Source organism: Ranitomeya variabilis, chromosome 4 (assembly GCF_051348905.1).
Source record: "Ranitomeya variabilis isolate aRanVar5 chromosome 4, aRanVar5.hap1, whole genome shotgun sequence".
Taxonomy (NCBI): domain Eukaryota; kingdom Metazoa; phylum Chordata; class Amphibia; order Anura; family Dendrobatidae; genus Ranitomeya; species Ranitomeya variabilis.
In genome coordinates this window covers 718,108,026-718,127,142 of record NC_135235.1, presented here as the reverse complement: position 1 = coordinate 718,127,142, position 19,117 = coordinate 718,108,026, and the positions used below count along the sequence as shown (strand labels likewise).

Below are 19,117 nucleotides of genomic sequence, written 5' to 3'. Positions count from 1 at the left end.
CGCCAGCCGGCCCTTTAAATCTTGTCAGTCAGGTCCTGTGTGCGCGCATTGCCCTCGCTGAGAAGTGCCGCGGCGGCCCGGGTAGTGCACGAGCACGGCCGCATTACTAGTTCCTGCGCGTGCTCGTCTGCTGCCTGTGCCAGCGCGGGCAAGCATGAGACCACGCGCGCACATGGAGAGATTTGAAAAGTCTGGCGCGCATAGAGGGCGCCTCCACCTGACTGTGTGTCTGACGCTGGCCGGCCTGTACCAGCGTCAGAGAAGACTGTTCTCCTCACCAATGCCTGGGATCCTCTCCTCTTCACCGCCTATGCTGGACAGAACCCGACCCACTTCAGCTCTTCATCCTCCCGACCTCCCCCCCATCTCAGGGACCTGGGTGAGTCCCAAGATGAATTTTTTTAATGTATATACAGCAGTTGCACCTATATAATGTGTATAGACTGCTATATATACACATTATATAGGTGGCTGTGTATAATCACTATACCACCTATATGATGTATGTATAGCAGTCTATATCTTATATAGGGGACACTGCTACTGATGAGTATATACCTTATATAGGAGACACTGCGGGGTGTGTATGTATGTATATATATGTACATGTATACACAGCAGTATCACCTATATAACGTATATACATCAATAGCAGTATTGCCTATATAAGATATAGACTGCTATACATACATCATATAGGTGGTATAGTGATTATATACAGCAGTATCACCTATATAATGTGTATAGGCTGCTATATATATACATTATATAGGTGATACTGCTGTATATAATCACTATACCACCTATATAATGTACGTATAGCAGTCTATATCTTAAATAGGTGAGACAGCTACTGATGTGTATATAACTTATATAGGTGACACTGCGGGGGGGGGGGGGGTATATATCACACCACTGTATACACAGCAGTATCACCTATATAACGTATGTATAGCAGTCTGTATCTTATATGGGCAATACTGCTACTGATGTGTATATACATTATATAGGTGATACTGGCTGCTACTCCTGTATATACCGGTAATCACAGTATCGCCTATATAATGTATATACGGCAGTCTATATACATTATATAGGCAAAACTGCTACTGATGTGTATATACGTTATATAGGTGATACTGCTGTGTATATACTGTATCGTTATATAGGCGATACTTGTGTGTGTATATATATATATATATATACACACACACACGTACATATATACACAGCAGTATCGCCTATATATAATGTATATACACACCAGTAGCAGCATTGCCTATATAATCTATATAGACTGCTGTATATACACTATATAGGTGATACTATCATACACAGCAGTAGCGGTATTGCCTATATAATATGTATCCAACATTTGCAGTATCACCTGTATAATGTTGACTACTGCATATACGTTATATAGGTAATACTGCTGTGTACAGTCGCACTATATATCTCTGTGTGTGTATGTGTGTATATATATATATATATATATATATCAGTTTCACCTAAATAATGTGTCTACAGCAGTCACAGTATCACACAATATATAGGTGATACTACAACTATGCACATCAGTCGCAGTATCAACTATATATTGTACATACAGTAGTTTCAATGTGATATATATTCAGCAGTCGCGGTGTCTCCTATGTACATCAGCCTCGGTGTCTCTTATGTGATGTATGCATCATAATATATGCATCATAATATAGTATAATGGTGTCTTAATTATAATATATTGAGAGAGAGGGAGAGATGTTTATATGGTGTAGAGATGTTTATATAGTGTGGTGCTATGTATATAGTGTGGAATTCACACTATATATATACACTGCTGCCACATCTATACACTATATAATATATACACCGCTCTATATTCCTTAACACGATATATAATATGCAGCTGTGTATATAATAGATTGTAGTATACTGTATATACTCGTGTATAAGCCGAGGTTTTTAGCATACTTTTTTTAGTGCTGAAAACACCCCCCTCGGCTTATACACGAGTCATTGTCACAGAAAGACGGAGGGGGAGCAGCGGGTCATAGAGGTAGGAGCCGGCGGCTGAGGCTAAAGTCTGTGCCGCTGCTAAAGAGAAATGAATATTCACTGCGCTGGCAGTGAATATTCATTTCTCTTACAGTGTGCACAGCCACAGCCGCCGGCTTCCAGCACACATCTTACTTACCTTCCCTGCGCGCCCTCACTGAATCTCGTTCCGGGGCCAGCAGCTCTTCAGGCCGAGCGATCACGTGTCCTCCGCTCATTAAAGTAATGAGTATTCACCCCTCTCCACTCCCATAGGTGTGGGTAAATATTCATTACCTTAATGAGTGGGGGACATGTGATCGCCCAGCCATAGGAGCTGCTGGCACCAGAACGAGATGCTGCGAGGGCATGCAGGGAAGGTAAGTAGGAAGTGTTTTTTTTTTTTTTGTTTTTTTTTTTATAGGAACCATGCATACAAGGATGGGGGTAAGGAGCCATGCATACAAGGACGGGGATAAGGAGCCATGCATACAAGGATGGGGATGAGGAGCCATGCATACAAGGACGGGGATGAGGAGCCATGCATACAAGGATGGGGATGAGGAGCCATGCATACAAGGACGGGGATGAGGAGCCATGCATACAAAGACGGGGATAAGGAGCAATGTATACAAGGACGGGGATAAGGAGCAATGTATACAAGGACGGGGATAAGGAGCCATGCAAACAAGGACAGGGATAAGGAGCCATGCACACAAGGACGGGGATGAGGAGTTATGAATACAAGGACAGGGATAAGGAGCCATGCATACAAGGATGGGGGTAAGGAGCCATGCATACAAGGACGGGGATAAGGAGCCATGCATACAAGGATGGGGATGAGGAGCCATGCATACAAGGACGGGGATGAGGAGCCATGCATACAAAGACGGGGATAAGGAGCAATGTATACAAGGACGGGGATAAGGAGCCATGCAAACAAGGACAGGGATAAGGAGCCATGCACACAAGGACGGGGATGAGGAGTTATGAATACAAGGACAGGGATAAGGAGCCATGCATACAAGGACAGGGATGAGGAGCTATGAATACAAGGACAGGGATAAGGAGCCATGCACACAAGGACGGGTATAAGGAGCCATGCACACAAGGACAGGGATGTGGGGACAATGTATACCCGGCTTATACTCGAGTCAATAAGTTTTTGCAGTTTTTTGTGGCAAAATTAGGTGCCTCGGCTTATACTCGAGTACATACGGTATATTGGGAGCTGTGTATACTTCTACTGTCCTGCATAAATGGTGTAATTCTCAGTATCTATTCTTACTATGTATGTGTGTATCTATATATCTATCATTCCAATTAATTGTGAGAAAACTAGCGGACTCTTTATTAGTCCATGTGGCAACGTTTCAGATCCATAACTGAACATTTCTCTGATATGGAAGTGAAATGTTGCCACATGGGCTAATAAAGAGTATAAAAAAAAAATCGGTTCCATTTTCTTCCACAAAAGTGGTACGATTTTCTTCTCACATCCGATGCCATATTCTACTGTGATTCCACCCTAATGAGTACCTGTATTAAGCCCACGTTCACACTATCAGTATTTGGTCAGTATTTTACATCAGTATTTGTAGCCAAAACCAGGAGTGGAACAATCAGAGGAAAAGTATAATAGAAACATATGCACCACATATCACCCACTCCTGGTTTTGGCTACAAATAGGGATAAAAAATACTGACCAAATACTGAACATGTGGCCTTATTCTGTATATATACACTGCACAGCACCACTCCTCCTGTATATATACACTGCACAGTACCACTCCTCCTGTATATATACACTGCACAGCACCACTCCTCCTGTATATATACACTGCACAGTACCACTCCTCCTGTCCTGTATATATACACTGCACAGCACCACTTCTCCTGTCCTGTATATATACACTGCACAGTACCACTCCTCCTGTCCTGTATATATACACTGCACAGTACCACTTCTCCTGTCCTGTATATATACACTGCACAGCACCACTCCTCCTGTATATATACACTGCACAGTACCACTCCTCCTGTATATATACACCGCACAGTACCACTCCTCCTGTCCTGTATATATACACTGCACAGTACCACTCCTCCTGTATATATACACTGCACAGCACCACTCCTCCTGTATATATACACTGCACAGTACCACTCCTCCTGTCCTGTATATATACACTGCACAGTACCACTCCTCCTGTATATATATATATATATATATATATATATATATATATATATATATATATATATATATATACACTGCACAGCACCACTCCTCCTGTATATATACACTGCACAGCACCACTCCTCCTGTATATATACACTGTACAGTACCGCTCCTCCTGTCCTGTATATATACACTGCACAGTACCACTCCTCCTGTCCTGTATATATACACTGCACAGTACCACTCCTCCTGTATATATACACTGCACAGTACCACTCCTCCTGTATATATACACTGCACAGTACCACTCCTCCTGTATATATACACTGCACAGTACCACTCCTCCTGTATATATACACTGCACAGTACCACTCCTCCTGTATATATACACTGCACAGTACCACTCCTCCTGTATATATATATATATATATATATATATATATATATATATATATATATATATATATATATATATATATATATATATATATACACTGCACAGTACCACTCCTCCTGTCCTGTATATATACACTGCACAGTACCACTCCTCCGGTCCTGTATATATACACTGCACAGCACCGCTCCTCCTGTATATATACACTGCACAGCACCACTCCTCCTGTATATATACACTGCACAGTACCACTCCTTCTGTACTGTATATATCCACTGCACAGTACCACTACTCCTGTCCTGTATATATACACTGCACAGTACCACTCCTCCTGTCCTGTATATATACACTGTACAGTACCACTCCTCCTGTATATATACACTGCACAGCACCACTCCTCCTGTATATATACACTGCACAGTACCACTCCTTCTGTACTGTATATATCCACTGCACAGTACCACTCCTTCTGTCCTGTATATATACACTGCACAGCACCACTCCTCCTGTATATATACACTGCACAGCACCACTCCTCCTGTATATATACACTGCACAGTACCACTCCTCCTGTCCTGTATATATACACTGCACAGTACCACTCCTCCTGTATATATACACTGCACAGTACCACTCCTCCTGTCCTGTATATATACACTGCACAGTACCACTCCTCCTGTCCTGTATATATACCGCATAGTACCGCTCCTCCTGTATATATACACTGCACAGTACCACTCCTCCTGTCCTGTATATATACACTGCACAGTACCACTCTTCCTGTCCTGTATATATACACTGCACAGTACCACTCCTCCTGTATATATATACACTGCACAGTACCGCTCCTTCTGTACTGTCTATATCCACTGCACAGTACCACTCCTTCTGTCCTGTATATATACACTGCACAGTACCACCTCTCCTGTCCTGTATATATACACTGCATGGTGCCATTTCTCCTGTTCGGTTGTCAGAGAGGCGACATTGGTCTTTGGGAAGGTCAATACTGGTTTATTATTTTCAGTTTTTTTATAGGAAAATTTTAAAAAATATTGAAAAATCCATTTAAATGGATTATCCCAAGTAATCTCCTATGCCGAGATCTTGGAATCGCCGGGGTCCAACCGCTGAGACCCCCATGATCCCGAGAGCTGGAGCTCTAAAGAGCACCATGTAAATGGACCTGTGGTCGATCATGCGCACTTCGGCGCCATTCACATGTGGCTCTTCAAATAACTCCTTTAAGAGGATTGTTGAAGGGCAGAACAAAGTATAGCAAAATTCACTGATTGGGGGTGGGGAGTGTTTGAGTATGTGGACTGGTGAGGTTTTTTGTGGCAGGGCTGCTTTTTTGTCCCTGTCCGGCCCTGTGTGTGTGTGACTATACAGTGGGGCTGTGCGTGTGTCATTATACAGTGGGGCTGTGCGTGTATATGTCACTATACAGTGGGGCTGTGCGTGTGTGTCACTATACAGTGGGGCTGTGCGTGTCAATTTTACAGTGGGACTGTGCATGTGTGTGTCATATATATTGCAGTCACAAGACCACTTGTTCCCGGCGCAGGCACAGGAGAATCCTCACAGCGCACAGTGCGCACGATATGAGGATTCACACATAGTGACTAGACATGTAGCTTAAGATCCGACAACCCCTTTAAGGATGGGCCGCTACTCATGGGCCACTGCTGTGTGCTTGCCCCCCAGGCTAAAATTTGCCAGCCAGCCCCTGCCTATCTCCCTCCCACCTCCACCAGACTAGCGGTGGATACCGCGTCCAGGAGGTGAATACACGCGCCCAGGCGGCTCCTTTATCAGCCCCTGTTAGTGTACATATCCATGCGGTTCTCTCCTCCCCCCCAGTGCCTATGAAAGGAACTGTCTCACACTGGGACTACTATACCTATAACGCACACAAGCTCTGAAGCATCTTGCCTCATATATGGAATCACCTCTACAATCGTTAATAGCGGACATTTATTGCATCATGCATGATCTGCATTCTAAATAAGGACACGTTCGACACACTAAAAGGCACAGCACGTGACTGATGAAAGCTCGATAAGAGCTGAAACGTTTCCAGTGCTACCTTAATACCAATAAATCTATCAGATTTAAGTTGAGTGCGAGACTTTCTTATAATTAACTATACGGCTTGGGAACCTAGTCTCTGCACCAATACATAGCAGTGCACACGGTGTTTATTTGTATATATATGGATCCAAGATGGCGGCGCCCATAGACAAACGCTGGCCAGGTCACAGGGATCTTCTGGTGGTCTCCTGGTGGGCGCAGAGGCGGGGGAGGAGCAATTTCTGAACTGGATGAGGCGGTGAGCAGAGTGGATCACCCTTCAAAAGGTGGTGAGTCCACAGTGGAAGTGCTCACATCTACAGAGCTCCACTATGGAGGATTGTATGGAGCAGCACCAACAACAGCCATTGCTACAGCAGCAGCAGCAAGAGATCTTACCAGGTGCTATGTCTGCTCACCAGCATACTAAGAGGAGAAGCGGCAGTCGTCTGGATCGAAAGTCGCAGGACTCCTCAGCTTCTAGGAGAGACATTGTCCGTACTCCAGATCGGCCTCAAAATCCGGTACTCTTGAGTGTCAGCGGGTGGTGAGTGATCTTCGTGAATGTCACATTGGTGGTAACGGGCTACATTTCTCTGCTTACTTGTCAGGCGCAGAGGAAGGCTAGTGCCAAGTCAAAGAATGTGCTCTCTGTACAGTCCCGCTAGCAGTCCAATGGCAGAAAAGCCTCTGTGTGGACTGTGTCCAAAAGACTATTCATGCTGAATCCCCTGGCTTTGCCGCTAGCCTCAGAGCCATGATTAGGGCAGAGGTTAAAGGGTCTTTAAAATCAGTCCTTAAAAAGAAAAGTAGCAAAAGCCTAGAGACTGTTTCGGATTCTGGTGCCTCTCAGTCTGGCGAGGAATATCAAGAGGAACCTCTGTCTCCCTTTTCATCCTCTTCTGTGTCCTCTGGCTCCTCTTCAGATAGCAATGTTGGGGGTCGACCATGCTTTCTAACTGAGAACACAGATAAACTGGTGAAATCAGTTAGGGCTTAAGGATGAGAAAGCGTCTAGATCGGTAGAGGACGTTATGTTTGGTGGTTTGGAGGAGAAAAGGAAGCGTACTTTCCCAGTTAATACTAAAGTAAAAGCCCTTATAGAAAAAGAGTGGAAGAAGCCTGAGAAGTCTGGTAGCCTTCCCTCAGCTTCTAAGAGACGGTATCCTTTTGAGGAAAAGGATTCAGAAGTATGGGATAAAGTCCCTAAGATTGATGGTGCGGTGGCTAGATCTAAAAAGTCATCCCTACCCTTAGAGGATTCAGGCGTCCTAAGAGACCCTTTAGACAAAAAGCGGATGCTTTTTTGAAACATACCTGGGAGACAGCCGCAGGAGGCCTAAAACCGTCAATAGCCGGAACATGCGTTGCCCGCTCCTTATTGTCTTGCTGCAACAAAAAGAGGATCAGTTGAAATCTAAAGTCCCGAGAGAAGAGGTCCTAGCCAATATGGCAGTGGCACAAGGAGCGGCAGCTTTCATAGCAGATTCCTCAGCAGACTCTGTAAGACTAGCAGCTAGGGCAGCGGGATTGTCTAACGCAGCAAGACGTGCCTTGTGGTTCAAGGGGTGCCTAGGGGACTTACCCTCTAAAAATAGACTTTGTTCCATTCCGTGCGACGGCAAATTCCTCTTTGGTCAGAAGCTGGAGGACATTTTAGAAAAAGCAAGCGACAAGAAAAAAGGTTTTCCTCGCTTTCCGGTGGATATCAGAAGGCCTTATTTTCGGAGAGGAAATTTTAATAGAGGTCGCCCTCCGGGAGATAGAAGGAACTAGGACTATAGAGATGGAAAAGGATCTGGGTACATGTTTAAGGGACCCTCCACATCGGCAAAACAGCCCTCCCAATGATGCCAAGCCAGAAGTAGGGGGAAGGCTCTCTTTCTTCATGCCTGGATAAGTATTTCAGCCAGTTGGGCGTTAAGTGTCGTCAGTGACGGACTAAAAATAGAATTCATTCATCCACCTCGACAGACTTTTGTGTTGACACCACACAGAAAACTTCCGGAGGAACAGCTAGCTCTGGAAACAGAGGTATTGGGGCTAGTTCTAAAACGGGTCCTAGTAGAAGTTCCAAGGGAAGAGGAGGAAAATGTTTTTATTCCCCTCTCTTTTTGATACGAAAGCCAGATGGCTCGCTAAGGACTATTGTCAACTTAAGAAAACTCAATCGGTCAGTAATAAATTACTCCTTCAAGATGGAGTCGGTAAACACAGCAATAAAGATGCTGCTCCCGGACTGCTTCATGGCAGGTATAGACTTATAAGACGCTTATGGTACCATGTCTCAATACATCGGGACTATCAAAAATTTCTGAGGGTAGCAGTGTTTGTCCAAGGGCAACTCAAACACTACCAGTATGCTGCCCTTCCATTTGGTTTATCGATAGCACCAAGAATATTTACAAAATTAATGTCAGAGGTCATATCCTTCCTCCGTTCCTGGGACATAGTCATTGTTCTGTACCTAGACGACTTCCTTGTAATAGGCAGATCAGTGGATCACTGTCTTGCACAAATAGAAGAGGTGACTACGACACTAGCACTGTTAGGTTGGATAATAAATGTCGCCAAGTCGAGATTAACAACAGAGAAAGTTCAGTCCTTCCTGGGGTTGGTTCTGGACTCCACGCGCCAACTGTCTCCTGCCGGAGAGCAAGGTATCCAAAATACAAAGTCTTGTGGAATTGGCGATACATCAGCCTGTAATGACACTGAGGAAGGCGATGTCCCTGCTAGGGTCACTAACATCCTGTATTCCCGCTGTAAAATGGGCACAGTTTCACCTGAGGCAATTACAGTGGGAGATCCTGTGAACACAAAGATTGTTAGAAGGGCGTTTGGAGGGAAAAGTTCACCTTTCAGTAGGCGTCAGAGATTCCCTAATCTGGTGGTCAGTAAGGGATCACTTGAGGTCAGGGGTTCAGTGGCTGACTCCGATAGAAGACGTGATCACAACAGACGCGAGTGGTACAGGATGGGGTGCACATCTAGGGACCCTTTCGATACAGGGATCCTGGTCCCATACAGAAACACATCAGACATCCAATGTAAAAGAGTTATGGGCTGTAGAACAGGCAGTAAGACATTTCCTTCCTATCCTTCAGGGTCGTCATACCAGAGTTATGTCCGACAATTACGCAGTAGTAGCCTATCTCAACCATCAGGGCGGAACAAGGTCCCTTTCACTTATGGGGGCAACATCTGTTCTTCAGTTAGCAGAATCTCACCTACTGTCCCTCACAGCTCTGCACATAAAGGGGGTTGAAAACACGAAAGCGGACTACTTAAGTCGCAAAAAGCTAAGACAGGGAGAATGGTCGCTGAGTCCCAGGGTATTCTAACAGATAGTGCAGGCCTGGGGCAAACCGGTAATAGACTTATTTGCCACTCTTCACAACAGGAAGGTGGAGAGGTTCTGCTCGTTAGACCCGAGGGGGAACCCGGTTGCAGTAGATGCCCTTCAAATACAGTGGAAATTCAGCCTCGCTTACGTGTTTCCACCGATAGCATTAATTCCGGTAGTAGTAAGGAAGATCAGAATGGAGCAGGCGAGAGTGATTCTGATTGCTCCATTTTGGCCGAAAAGACCGTGGTTTTCCCTCCTAAGACAAATGTCGGTAACCGATCCATGGATTCTACCAGAGGTTCCGGACCTGCTTACCCAGGGACCAGTATGCCACTCTCAAGTGAAGGGCTTCCATCTGGCAGCCTGGAATTTGAGAGGGCATTACTAAGCCGACAGGGATTCTCTCCAGGGCTAGTCTCCACCCTGTTGAGAAGTAGGAAGCCTATTACATCGAGAATTTATGGTAGGACATGGAAGAGGTTTCTAGAGTTTTTAGGACAACCTTTGTCGGAGGAGCCTCCTGTGGGTGCTATTTTAGAGTTTCTACAAGCAGGCTTACAACTAGGGTTGGCAACCAATACGCTTAAAGTTCAAGTGTCAGCGTTAGGAGCTTTAAATCATTGTAATTTAGTCTCCAATAAGTGGGTAGCTTGTTTCATTAAATCATGTAGTAGGTCTAGACCTGTAGTAATTCAGAAAATTCCTCCCTGGGATTTGAATCTGGTTTTAGATGCTCTAACTAAAAGTCCTTTTCAGCCTTTGCAAGAGTTATCGGTAAAATGTCTCACTCTAAAAACAATGCTACTGGTAGCTTTAACGTCTGCACGGAGGGTGAGTGACTTGCAAGCCCTGTCCGTTTGTCCTCCATACACACCGATATATGACTACAGGGTGGTTCTAAGACCAGATCCGGCTTATCTACCTAAGGTAGTTCTTAAATTTCATAGGAGTCAGGAGATTGTATTACCCTCATTTTGTGTTAATCCTAGAAATCCAGGTGAGGAAAGGTTTCATACTCTTGATGTAAGGATGTCTATGTTACAGTACATATCCTTCACCAGTCAGTGGAGGAAAGATCAGTCTCTATTTGTAGCTTTCCAGGGTAGCAGGAAAGATCATGGGGTGTCCAAAGGTACTATTGCCAGATGGATTAGGGAGGCCATTAGCTTATCCTATGCTGCATGTGGCGTTCCGATCCCTGAAGGCATCAAGGCTCACTCCACCAGGGCCTTGGCTACTTCCTGGGCTGAAAAAGCAGAGGTATCGATTGATCAGATATGTAAGGCCGCTACTTGGTCCTCACCGTCTACCTTCTTTAAACACTACCGACTTAATTTATCTTCCTCTACTGACCTTACCTTTGGTAGAAGGGTCCTGCAAGTGGTGGTCCCTCCCTAAGGTGTTCCTTTCTCCAAAAATCTCTCAGGTGTGCTGTCATGGGAGACGGGAAAACATCAAGGTTGCTTACCGGTAGCCGGTTTTTCCGGAGCCCATGACAGCACCTGTATATTCCCTCCCTTCTTTTTCACCCTTTGGTGCACACTTTTAATTGGGTGTTTTTTGTTATTATTATAATGTGGTGGTAGATTGCCATGTGAACTAACCAAGGGGGCCTCTCATGCTCTGAAAACCAACTGAAGCGAAGGAGAGGTACCGCCCTTTTTTTTCAGTAGGTTTCCTGTCCTGACTGGGCGGATCCCCTCTCTCAGGTGTGCTGTCATGGGCTCCAGAAAAACCGGCTACCGGTAAGTAACCTTGGTGTTTCGTGACATATTGTAATTCATAGTAGTAGTAAAAACTTTTTGATATAGCTTGTGCTTAATTGTGAAACATTCTTTAGCAATTTTAAAAGTTTTAATTTTTATACCCTAAAATCAGAGAGATATGTCACATAAAATAGTTAATAAATAACACTTCCCACATGACCACTTTACACAATTTTCTGAAACATTTATTTGCTGGGAAGATTTAAAGTTGACCAGTGATTTCTCCTTTTTCCAAAAAAATTTTAAAAAATAATTTACAAAACAATTTTTTTTTATGGATCACCTCACATTTGAAGTGACTTTGAGGTGCCTATATGACAGAAAATACCCAAAAGTCACAACATTCTAAAAACTGCACCCCTCAAGCTGCACAAAACATTCAAAAAGTTTATAAACCCTTCAGGTCCATCATAGGAATATTTAAAATGTGGAAAAAAAATTTAACATTTTACTTTTTTCCACAAAAAAAAATAGTTTCGACCCAAAATTTTTTATTTTCACAAAGTTTACAAGAAGAAAATGGACCCCAAAATGTGTTGTGCAATTTATACTGAGCATGACAATATGGCATATGTGGAGGAAAACCACTATTTGGGTGCACAGCAGAGCTTGGTAGGGAAGGAGCGCATTTGACTAATTGAATGCAAACTTTGCTGGAAGAATAAGCAGATTCCATGTCGCATTTGAAGAGCCCTTGATGTGCCTAAACAGTGAAAATCCCCTTCAAGAGACGCCATTTTGGAAACTAGACCCCTCAGCGAATGGATCTAGATGTGTGGTAAGCACATTGAACTCTTGAGGGCTTCATAGAAGTGTATAATGTTGAGCCGTGAAAAAAATCACATTTTCCCCAGAAAATATTATTCTAGCCTCAAATTTAGCATTTTTATAAGGGAAACAGGAGAAATTGCACCATACAATTTGTTGTGCAATTTCTCCTGAGTACGTTGATACCCCACATGAGGGAGAGAACTACTATTTGTGTGCACAGCAGAGCTCAGAAGGGAATTAGCGTAATTTTAATTTTTGAATGTAGAATTTGCTGGAATCATTAGTGGACGCTATGTCCCATTTTCAGAGCCCCTGATATGCCTGAACAGTGGAAACCCCCCACAAGAGACCCAAATTTGGAGACTAGAACCCTCAAGAAATGTATCTGGATGTGTGGTGAGCACCTTGGTGCTTCACAGAAATTTATAACGTTGAGCCATGAAAATAAAAAATTACATTTTCCTCAGAAAAATGTGATTTTAGCCCCAATTTATTTTTATTTTCACAAGGGTAACAGGAGAAATTGCACCATACAATTTGTTCTGCAAATTCTCCTGAAGTATGCGGATACCCCAAATGTGGGAGAATACTTCTTTTGAGGCACAGTGCACAGCTCAGAAGGGAAGAGGTGCCATATGGGAGTTTAGATTTTGCTGGAATGGTTTGAGGGTGCCATGTCACATTGGCAGAGCCCTTGAGGTGCCAGAACAAACCCCCCCCCATCATATTACAAACTACACTTCCCTATGAATTCATCTAGGGGTGCAGTGATCATATTGACACCACATGTGCCTCACAGAATTTTATACCATTGAGCAGTGAAGAAACAATTAATTACATTTTTACAACTTTAATATTGTTTTAGCCCCAAGTTATTAAGTTTTCTAAGGGCTAATAGAAATTTTTTCAAACAAACTGAGGTCCATTTTTTCCTGAGTGCGTCAATACCCGACATGTAATCGGGAAATATTTTTGAGGCACAGTGCAAAGCTCAGAAGTGAAGGACCGCATACTATAGTGCAGATTTTACTGTTATGGTTTGCGGGTGCCTTGACCCTCTGGGAGAGCCCCTGAGTTGCCAGAACCCCCCCATAAGTGACTTCATTTTATAAACTACACCTCTAAACTAATTCATCTAGGGGTGCAGTGATCATGTTGTTATCCAATTTGTCCTGAATATGCGGATACCCTATATGTGGGGGGAACCACCGTTTGGGCGCATGGCAGAGCTCGGAAGGGAAGGAGCGCCATTTGGCATGCAGACTTAGATGGATTGGTCTGCAGGCGTCACATTGCGTTTGCAGAGCCCCAATTTACCTAAACAGTAGAAACCCCCAACAAGTGACCCCATATTGGAAACTAGACCCCCAAGGAGCTTCTCCCCTGTGTGACTGCGCTGATGTTTATTTAGAGTTAATTTCTGTGTAAAACATTTTCCACATTAATCACATGAAAGAGGCTTCTCCCCTCTGTGAATTCTTTTGTGACTAACCAGATCTGATTTCTGTTTAAAACATTTCCCACATTCTGAACATGAAAAAGGCTTCTCCCCTGTGTGAGTTCTCTGGTGACTAAGAAGATTTGATTTATTCACAAAACATTTCCCACATTCTGAACATAAAAAAGGCTTCTCCCCTGTGTGGGTTCTCTGGTGCATAACCAAGTTTGATTTCTTTGTAAAACATTTCCCACATTCTGAACAGCAAAAATGCTTCTCCCCTGTGTGAGTTCTATGGTGCACAACCAAATCTGATTTTCGGTAAAAACATTTCCCACATTCTGAACAGCAAAAAGGCCTCTCCCCTGTGTGAGATCTATAGTGCAGAACCAATTCTGATTTTCGGTTAAAACATTTCCAACATTCTGAACAGCATAAAGGCTTCTCCCCTGTGTGAGTTCTATGGTGCACAACCAAATCTGATTTTCGGTTAAAACATTTCCCACATTCTGAACAGGAAAAAGACTTCTCCCCTGTGTGGGTTCTTTGGTTTATGGTATTCCCATATTCTGAATGTGAAAATGACTTATTTTCTTTAGGAGCAGATTGTGTTTTAATGCTTATTTTGTGACTTTCATTTTCCTTTGTAGTCAGTAATAAATCAGAAGACAGGACCTGTTTCAAATGATCAGATGACAGATCTTTGCTATGAAGGGATGATGGTATATCTGAAGTAATGGCATTCAATTCAGTTGCATCCTGTGGGATTTCGAGATCATCTGATTTAAAAATTGAAGATGTCAGCTGTCCCTCTGATCTCCGGGTACAGTCAGCTGTTAAGAAAAAACAATTCTTTTTGAATAAAATATCCATGAATTTTACATTTTTGAACATATCTACTTACTGTCCATAAAAATGGCAAGCTATGTAAAAACTGTCACTATTTACCAAGTCAATGACAGTTCACAGTCTAATAGAAAACCTTATTAGATGAATCAGTAGTGGGTGGTGTTCAACTGTTTGTTCATTCTGCCTCCCAAATATTGAATCAAAATAAACAAATCAATGTTATGTAGGCGAAAATTGTAGTTACTTACCGATAACGGTATTTCTCTGATCCCATGAAGGCACCACGGAGAGAGGGGTCCGCCCCCAGGGACAGGAAACCTACAGGTTAAAAAGGGCGTACCTCTCTCCCACATCAGTTGGTTTACAGAGCCTTATACAGAACTTCAGCTGCAACTTAATATTTACACAAATTAAGCTTAACAATTTAACTTAACAGAGGCACCGTGACTAAATTAATTATCAATATCATTATCATGTGCACACCTGTGTGTGAAAAGGGAGGGAATATACGGGTGCCATCATGGGATCAGAGAAATACCGTTATCGGTAAGTAACTACAATTTTCTCTATCCCCATGATGGCACCACGGAGAGATTTGCATAGATTGTAACTTTTTAGGGAGGGACCACTGCCTCTAGAACCCTTCGACCAAAGGTGAGATCAGAGGAGGTCAAGTCTAAGCGGTAGTGTTTGAAAAATGTAGACTGGGAAGACCAAGTGGCCGCTCTACATATCTGTTGTATTGAAGCGCCAGCTCTCTCCGCCCAGGATGATGCCACTGCTCTGGTCGAGTGCGCTTTTATATTCTCCGGGATGGCCGCCCCGCTGGATGAGTAGGATAGGGCGATGGCATCTCTTATCCACCTCGCTAACGTAGCTTTTGACGCTTTCTGTCCCTTCCGTGGACCCTGGAAGCAGACAAACAGAGCCCTATCCTTCCTGCACTCCCTAGTGGCTGACAAGTATTGGAGTAGGCACCTTTTAACATCAAGGGTATGTAGTGTTTTTTCCCCTTCATTTTTGGGGTTGGGACAGAATGAGGGCAGGGAGATCTCTTGTGTCCTGTGAAATTGTGACGCGATTTTAGGGAGGTAAGCCGGGTCTGTTTTCAGAATGACTCTGTCTTCTAGAATTTGAGTGAAGGGAGGGCACGAGGACAATGCTTGTATGTCACTAACGCGACGGGCTGAGGTTAGGGCCACTAGGAGTGTGGTTTTTAAAGACAGGATCTTTAGAGGTGCGTCTGCCAGGGGTTCAAAAGGAGATTTGGTTAGCGCATTTAAAACAAGGTTTAGGTCCCATGGAGGGGCATTATGCAAAGGGACAGGCCTTGATCTACCCGAGGCTTTGATGAATCTCATGATCCATCGGTTTCTGGCTAGATCATAATTATACAGCGCTCCCAAGGCTGCTACCTGAACCTTTAGAGTACTTGTAGCTAAACCTTTTTCCAAACCCTTTTGCAGGAACTCGAGAATTTTTTCTATTGGGATTTCCCCAGCTGGGTCAGCCCCCGATACAGACATGAATTTTTTCAACACTTTACCATATATTTTGGTGGTTACGAGTTTCCTACTCTGTAGTAATGTGGATACCAGCTTGGATGAAAACCCCTTGTTGCTTAATAGCTTCCTTTCAAAAGCCAAGCTGTCATATGTAGGCTTTTCACACTGGGGTGACACACTGGGCCCTGGGATAACAGATTTTGCGTGTCTGGTAGAACCCACGGGCTGTCTATGGACATCTTCCTCAACCAAGAAAACCATATTCTGCGAGGCCAGAATGGAGCTATTAATATCACTGTTGCCCCCTCCTCCCGAATTTTCCTCAGGACTAGGGGAATGAGGGATATTGGAGGGAACGCGTAGGCGAGACGATAGTTCCAGGGGATTGTAAGAGCGTCCAGAGCTACTGGGCCTCCCCGGGGATCGATTGAGCAGAACTTTCTTACTTTCCGGTTTTGATTGTCCGCGAATAAGTCTATTTCTGGCTCTCCCCAACGCTTCACTATCTGGTTGAACACCGACTGTTTCAGCTCCCACTCCCCCTGTTTTAAGCGTGTCCTGCTGAGGAAGTCTGCGGTCTGATTTTCCGAGCCCTTTATGTAAAGGGCTGTTAGGGACTTCAGATTGTGCTCTGCTATATAAAAGATGGATCGGGTTTCTTCCATCAGTGTTTGCGACCTCGTGCCCCCTTGGTGGTTTAGGTATGCCACCACTACCTGATTGTCTGAGAAGACTTTTACGTGGTGGGAGCGGAGGAGTTTTAGAAAGTGTGTTAGGGCGAGTTTTACCGCTAGCAGTTCTTTCATGTTTGATGAGGTTAGCTCTTGATTTTTGCTCCAGTTCCCTTGTGCCACCTGACCGTCTACATGAGCTCCCCACCCCCAGGGGCTTGCATCCGTCGTTAGGATTTTCTCCGTCGGTAGTGCCCAAGGGACCCCCTTGGTAAAATTTATTGGGTCCGCCCACCACTCTAGGGAGTGTATCGTAGTTGGTGATATACTTAATTGCCCGTCTAAATTTCCTCCCAGACACAGGCTTGAACATAAAGTCTCCCATTGTAAGTCCCGGGTATGACACTGTACCCACTGTACGGCCGGGATACAGGCTGTCATGGAGCCCAGCAGGGACATAGCTTTTCTGAGAGTGGTGACTGGGGATGTTGACAACTGCACCGCAGCCTGTGTCATTCTTTGAATCTTCCCCTGAGGAAGATAGCACACTTGTGTGGTTGAGTCGAGGACTATCCCTAAGTACTCCTGTACCTGGGATGGGACTACTTTGGATTTGGTAAGGTTCAATAGCCAACCTAGGCTTGACAGAGAAGTCATAACCAAATCCAACTGCTGTTTGCAGTGATGGAATGATGTTCCTGCTACAAGGAGGTCGTCCAGATAGGGAACTATCAGGATATTCTGTTCCCGTATATGAGCCATCACTTCCGACATTATTTTCGTGAATACCCGGGGTGCGATAGCTAACCCGAACGGTAGGGCCCGAAACTGATAATGTTTCACCTCCCCCTGGATATTCACTGCTAGCCGGAGGTACTTTTGATGATCCTTGTGGATCGGTACATGATAGTACGCATCTCGTAAGTCTAGAACAGTCATGAAACACCTGGGAAAGAGTATTTTTACACAAGATTTTATTGTCTCCATTTTGAAGTGTGGGATCTCGAGAAAACTGTTTAATTTTTTGAGATTTATTATCGTCCTGTATGATCCGTCTGGCTTCCTTCGGAGGAAGAGGGGGGAGTAGAAGCCTATGCCTCTTTCCTGGTGTGGGACTTCTCGTAAGACTTCCTTCTGGATTAGGCTTAGAATTTCTTCCTGGAGAGCCGACTGTTCTTGTGACTGTCTCTGCGGTGTCACCATAAAGAGGTTGTTGGGAGGAACGCGGAATTTTAGTTTGAGCCCTTCTCGTACTATGCCTAGTATCCAGGGACTGCTTGAAATTTTTTCCCAGGCTGGAAGAAACCCGGTTAGTCTCCCACCAACCTGGGGGACACCTTCATTGAGTTTTCTTATTATCAGGAGTGGGTTTATTGAATAGGAAACCTCTGCTTTTGTTTCTTTTGTCCTCCCATGTTTCTTTGTTTCCTTTCGGCGGTTTTCTTCGCATAAATTTTTTATTCCGAAAGGAACGTCTGTAAGACTGGTTGGGGAAACCAGGGAAAGATTTTTTCTTGTCCTCAGCCTTATCGAGGATATCATCTAGCGTTGCGCCGAACAAGAATTCGCCTTCGCAGGGTATTGAACACAGTCTCGTTTTTGTTTGAAGGTCCCCTGGCCAACATTTTAGCCACAGGTCACGTCTTGCGGCGTTTGAGAAGGCGGCAGACCTGGCTGCTAGTCTGGCCGAATCTACCGATGCATCAGCCAAGAAGGCTGCTGCACCTTTCATTACGGACACCGATTTTTGAATTGTGTCTCTTGAGATTTTCTCCTTTAATTGGGAATCCAAGTGCTCGAGCCACACCATTAGCGCGCGGGCCGTGCAAGTGGCCGCGACAGCTGGTTTCAGTCCGCCTCCTGCCGCTTCCCAGGAGTTTTTTAAGAAAATCTCGGCTTTTTTGTCCATCGGGTCTTTTAAAGGTACCCATGTCCTCAAATGGCAGGGCAAACTTTTTTGAGGCCTTTGCTATGGCCACATCTAACTTTGGTTCCTTACTCCAGGACGAGCAGGCTGGGTCATCGAAAGGGTATTTCCTCTTGGGGGTCAGGAGAGCTTTCTTGTCTGTTTTTTTCCATTCTCT

General features: G+C 44.3%; 1 protein-coding gene across 2 annotated transcripts in view; it reads right to left on the bottom strand.

Moving 5' to 3' along the window:
• Positions 1-11,965: 11,965 nt before the first annotated feature.
• Positions 11,966-19,117, bottom strand: part of LOC143766610 (oocyte zinc finger protein XlCOF8.4-like) — a 72,914-nt gene continuing 65,762 nt past the window's right edge. For both annotated transcript variants that reach the window (XM_077254413.1, XM_077254412.1), the window contains exon 8: positions 11,966-14,841. In XM_077254413.1, coding sequence (XP_077110528.1) covers positions 14,012-14,841 — 830 coding nt within the window. In that variant the 3' untranslated portion in view covers positions 11,966-14,011. The remainder of the gene's footprint in view (positions 14,842-19,117) is intronic.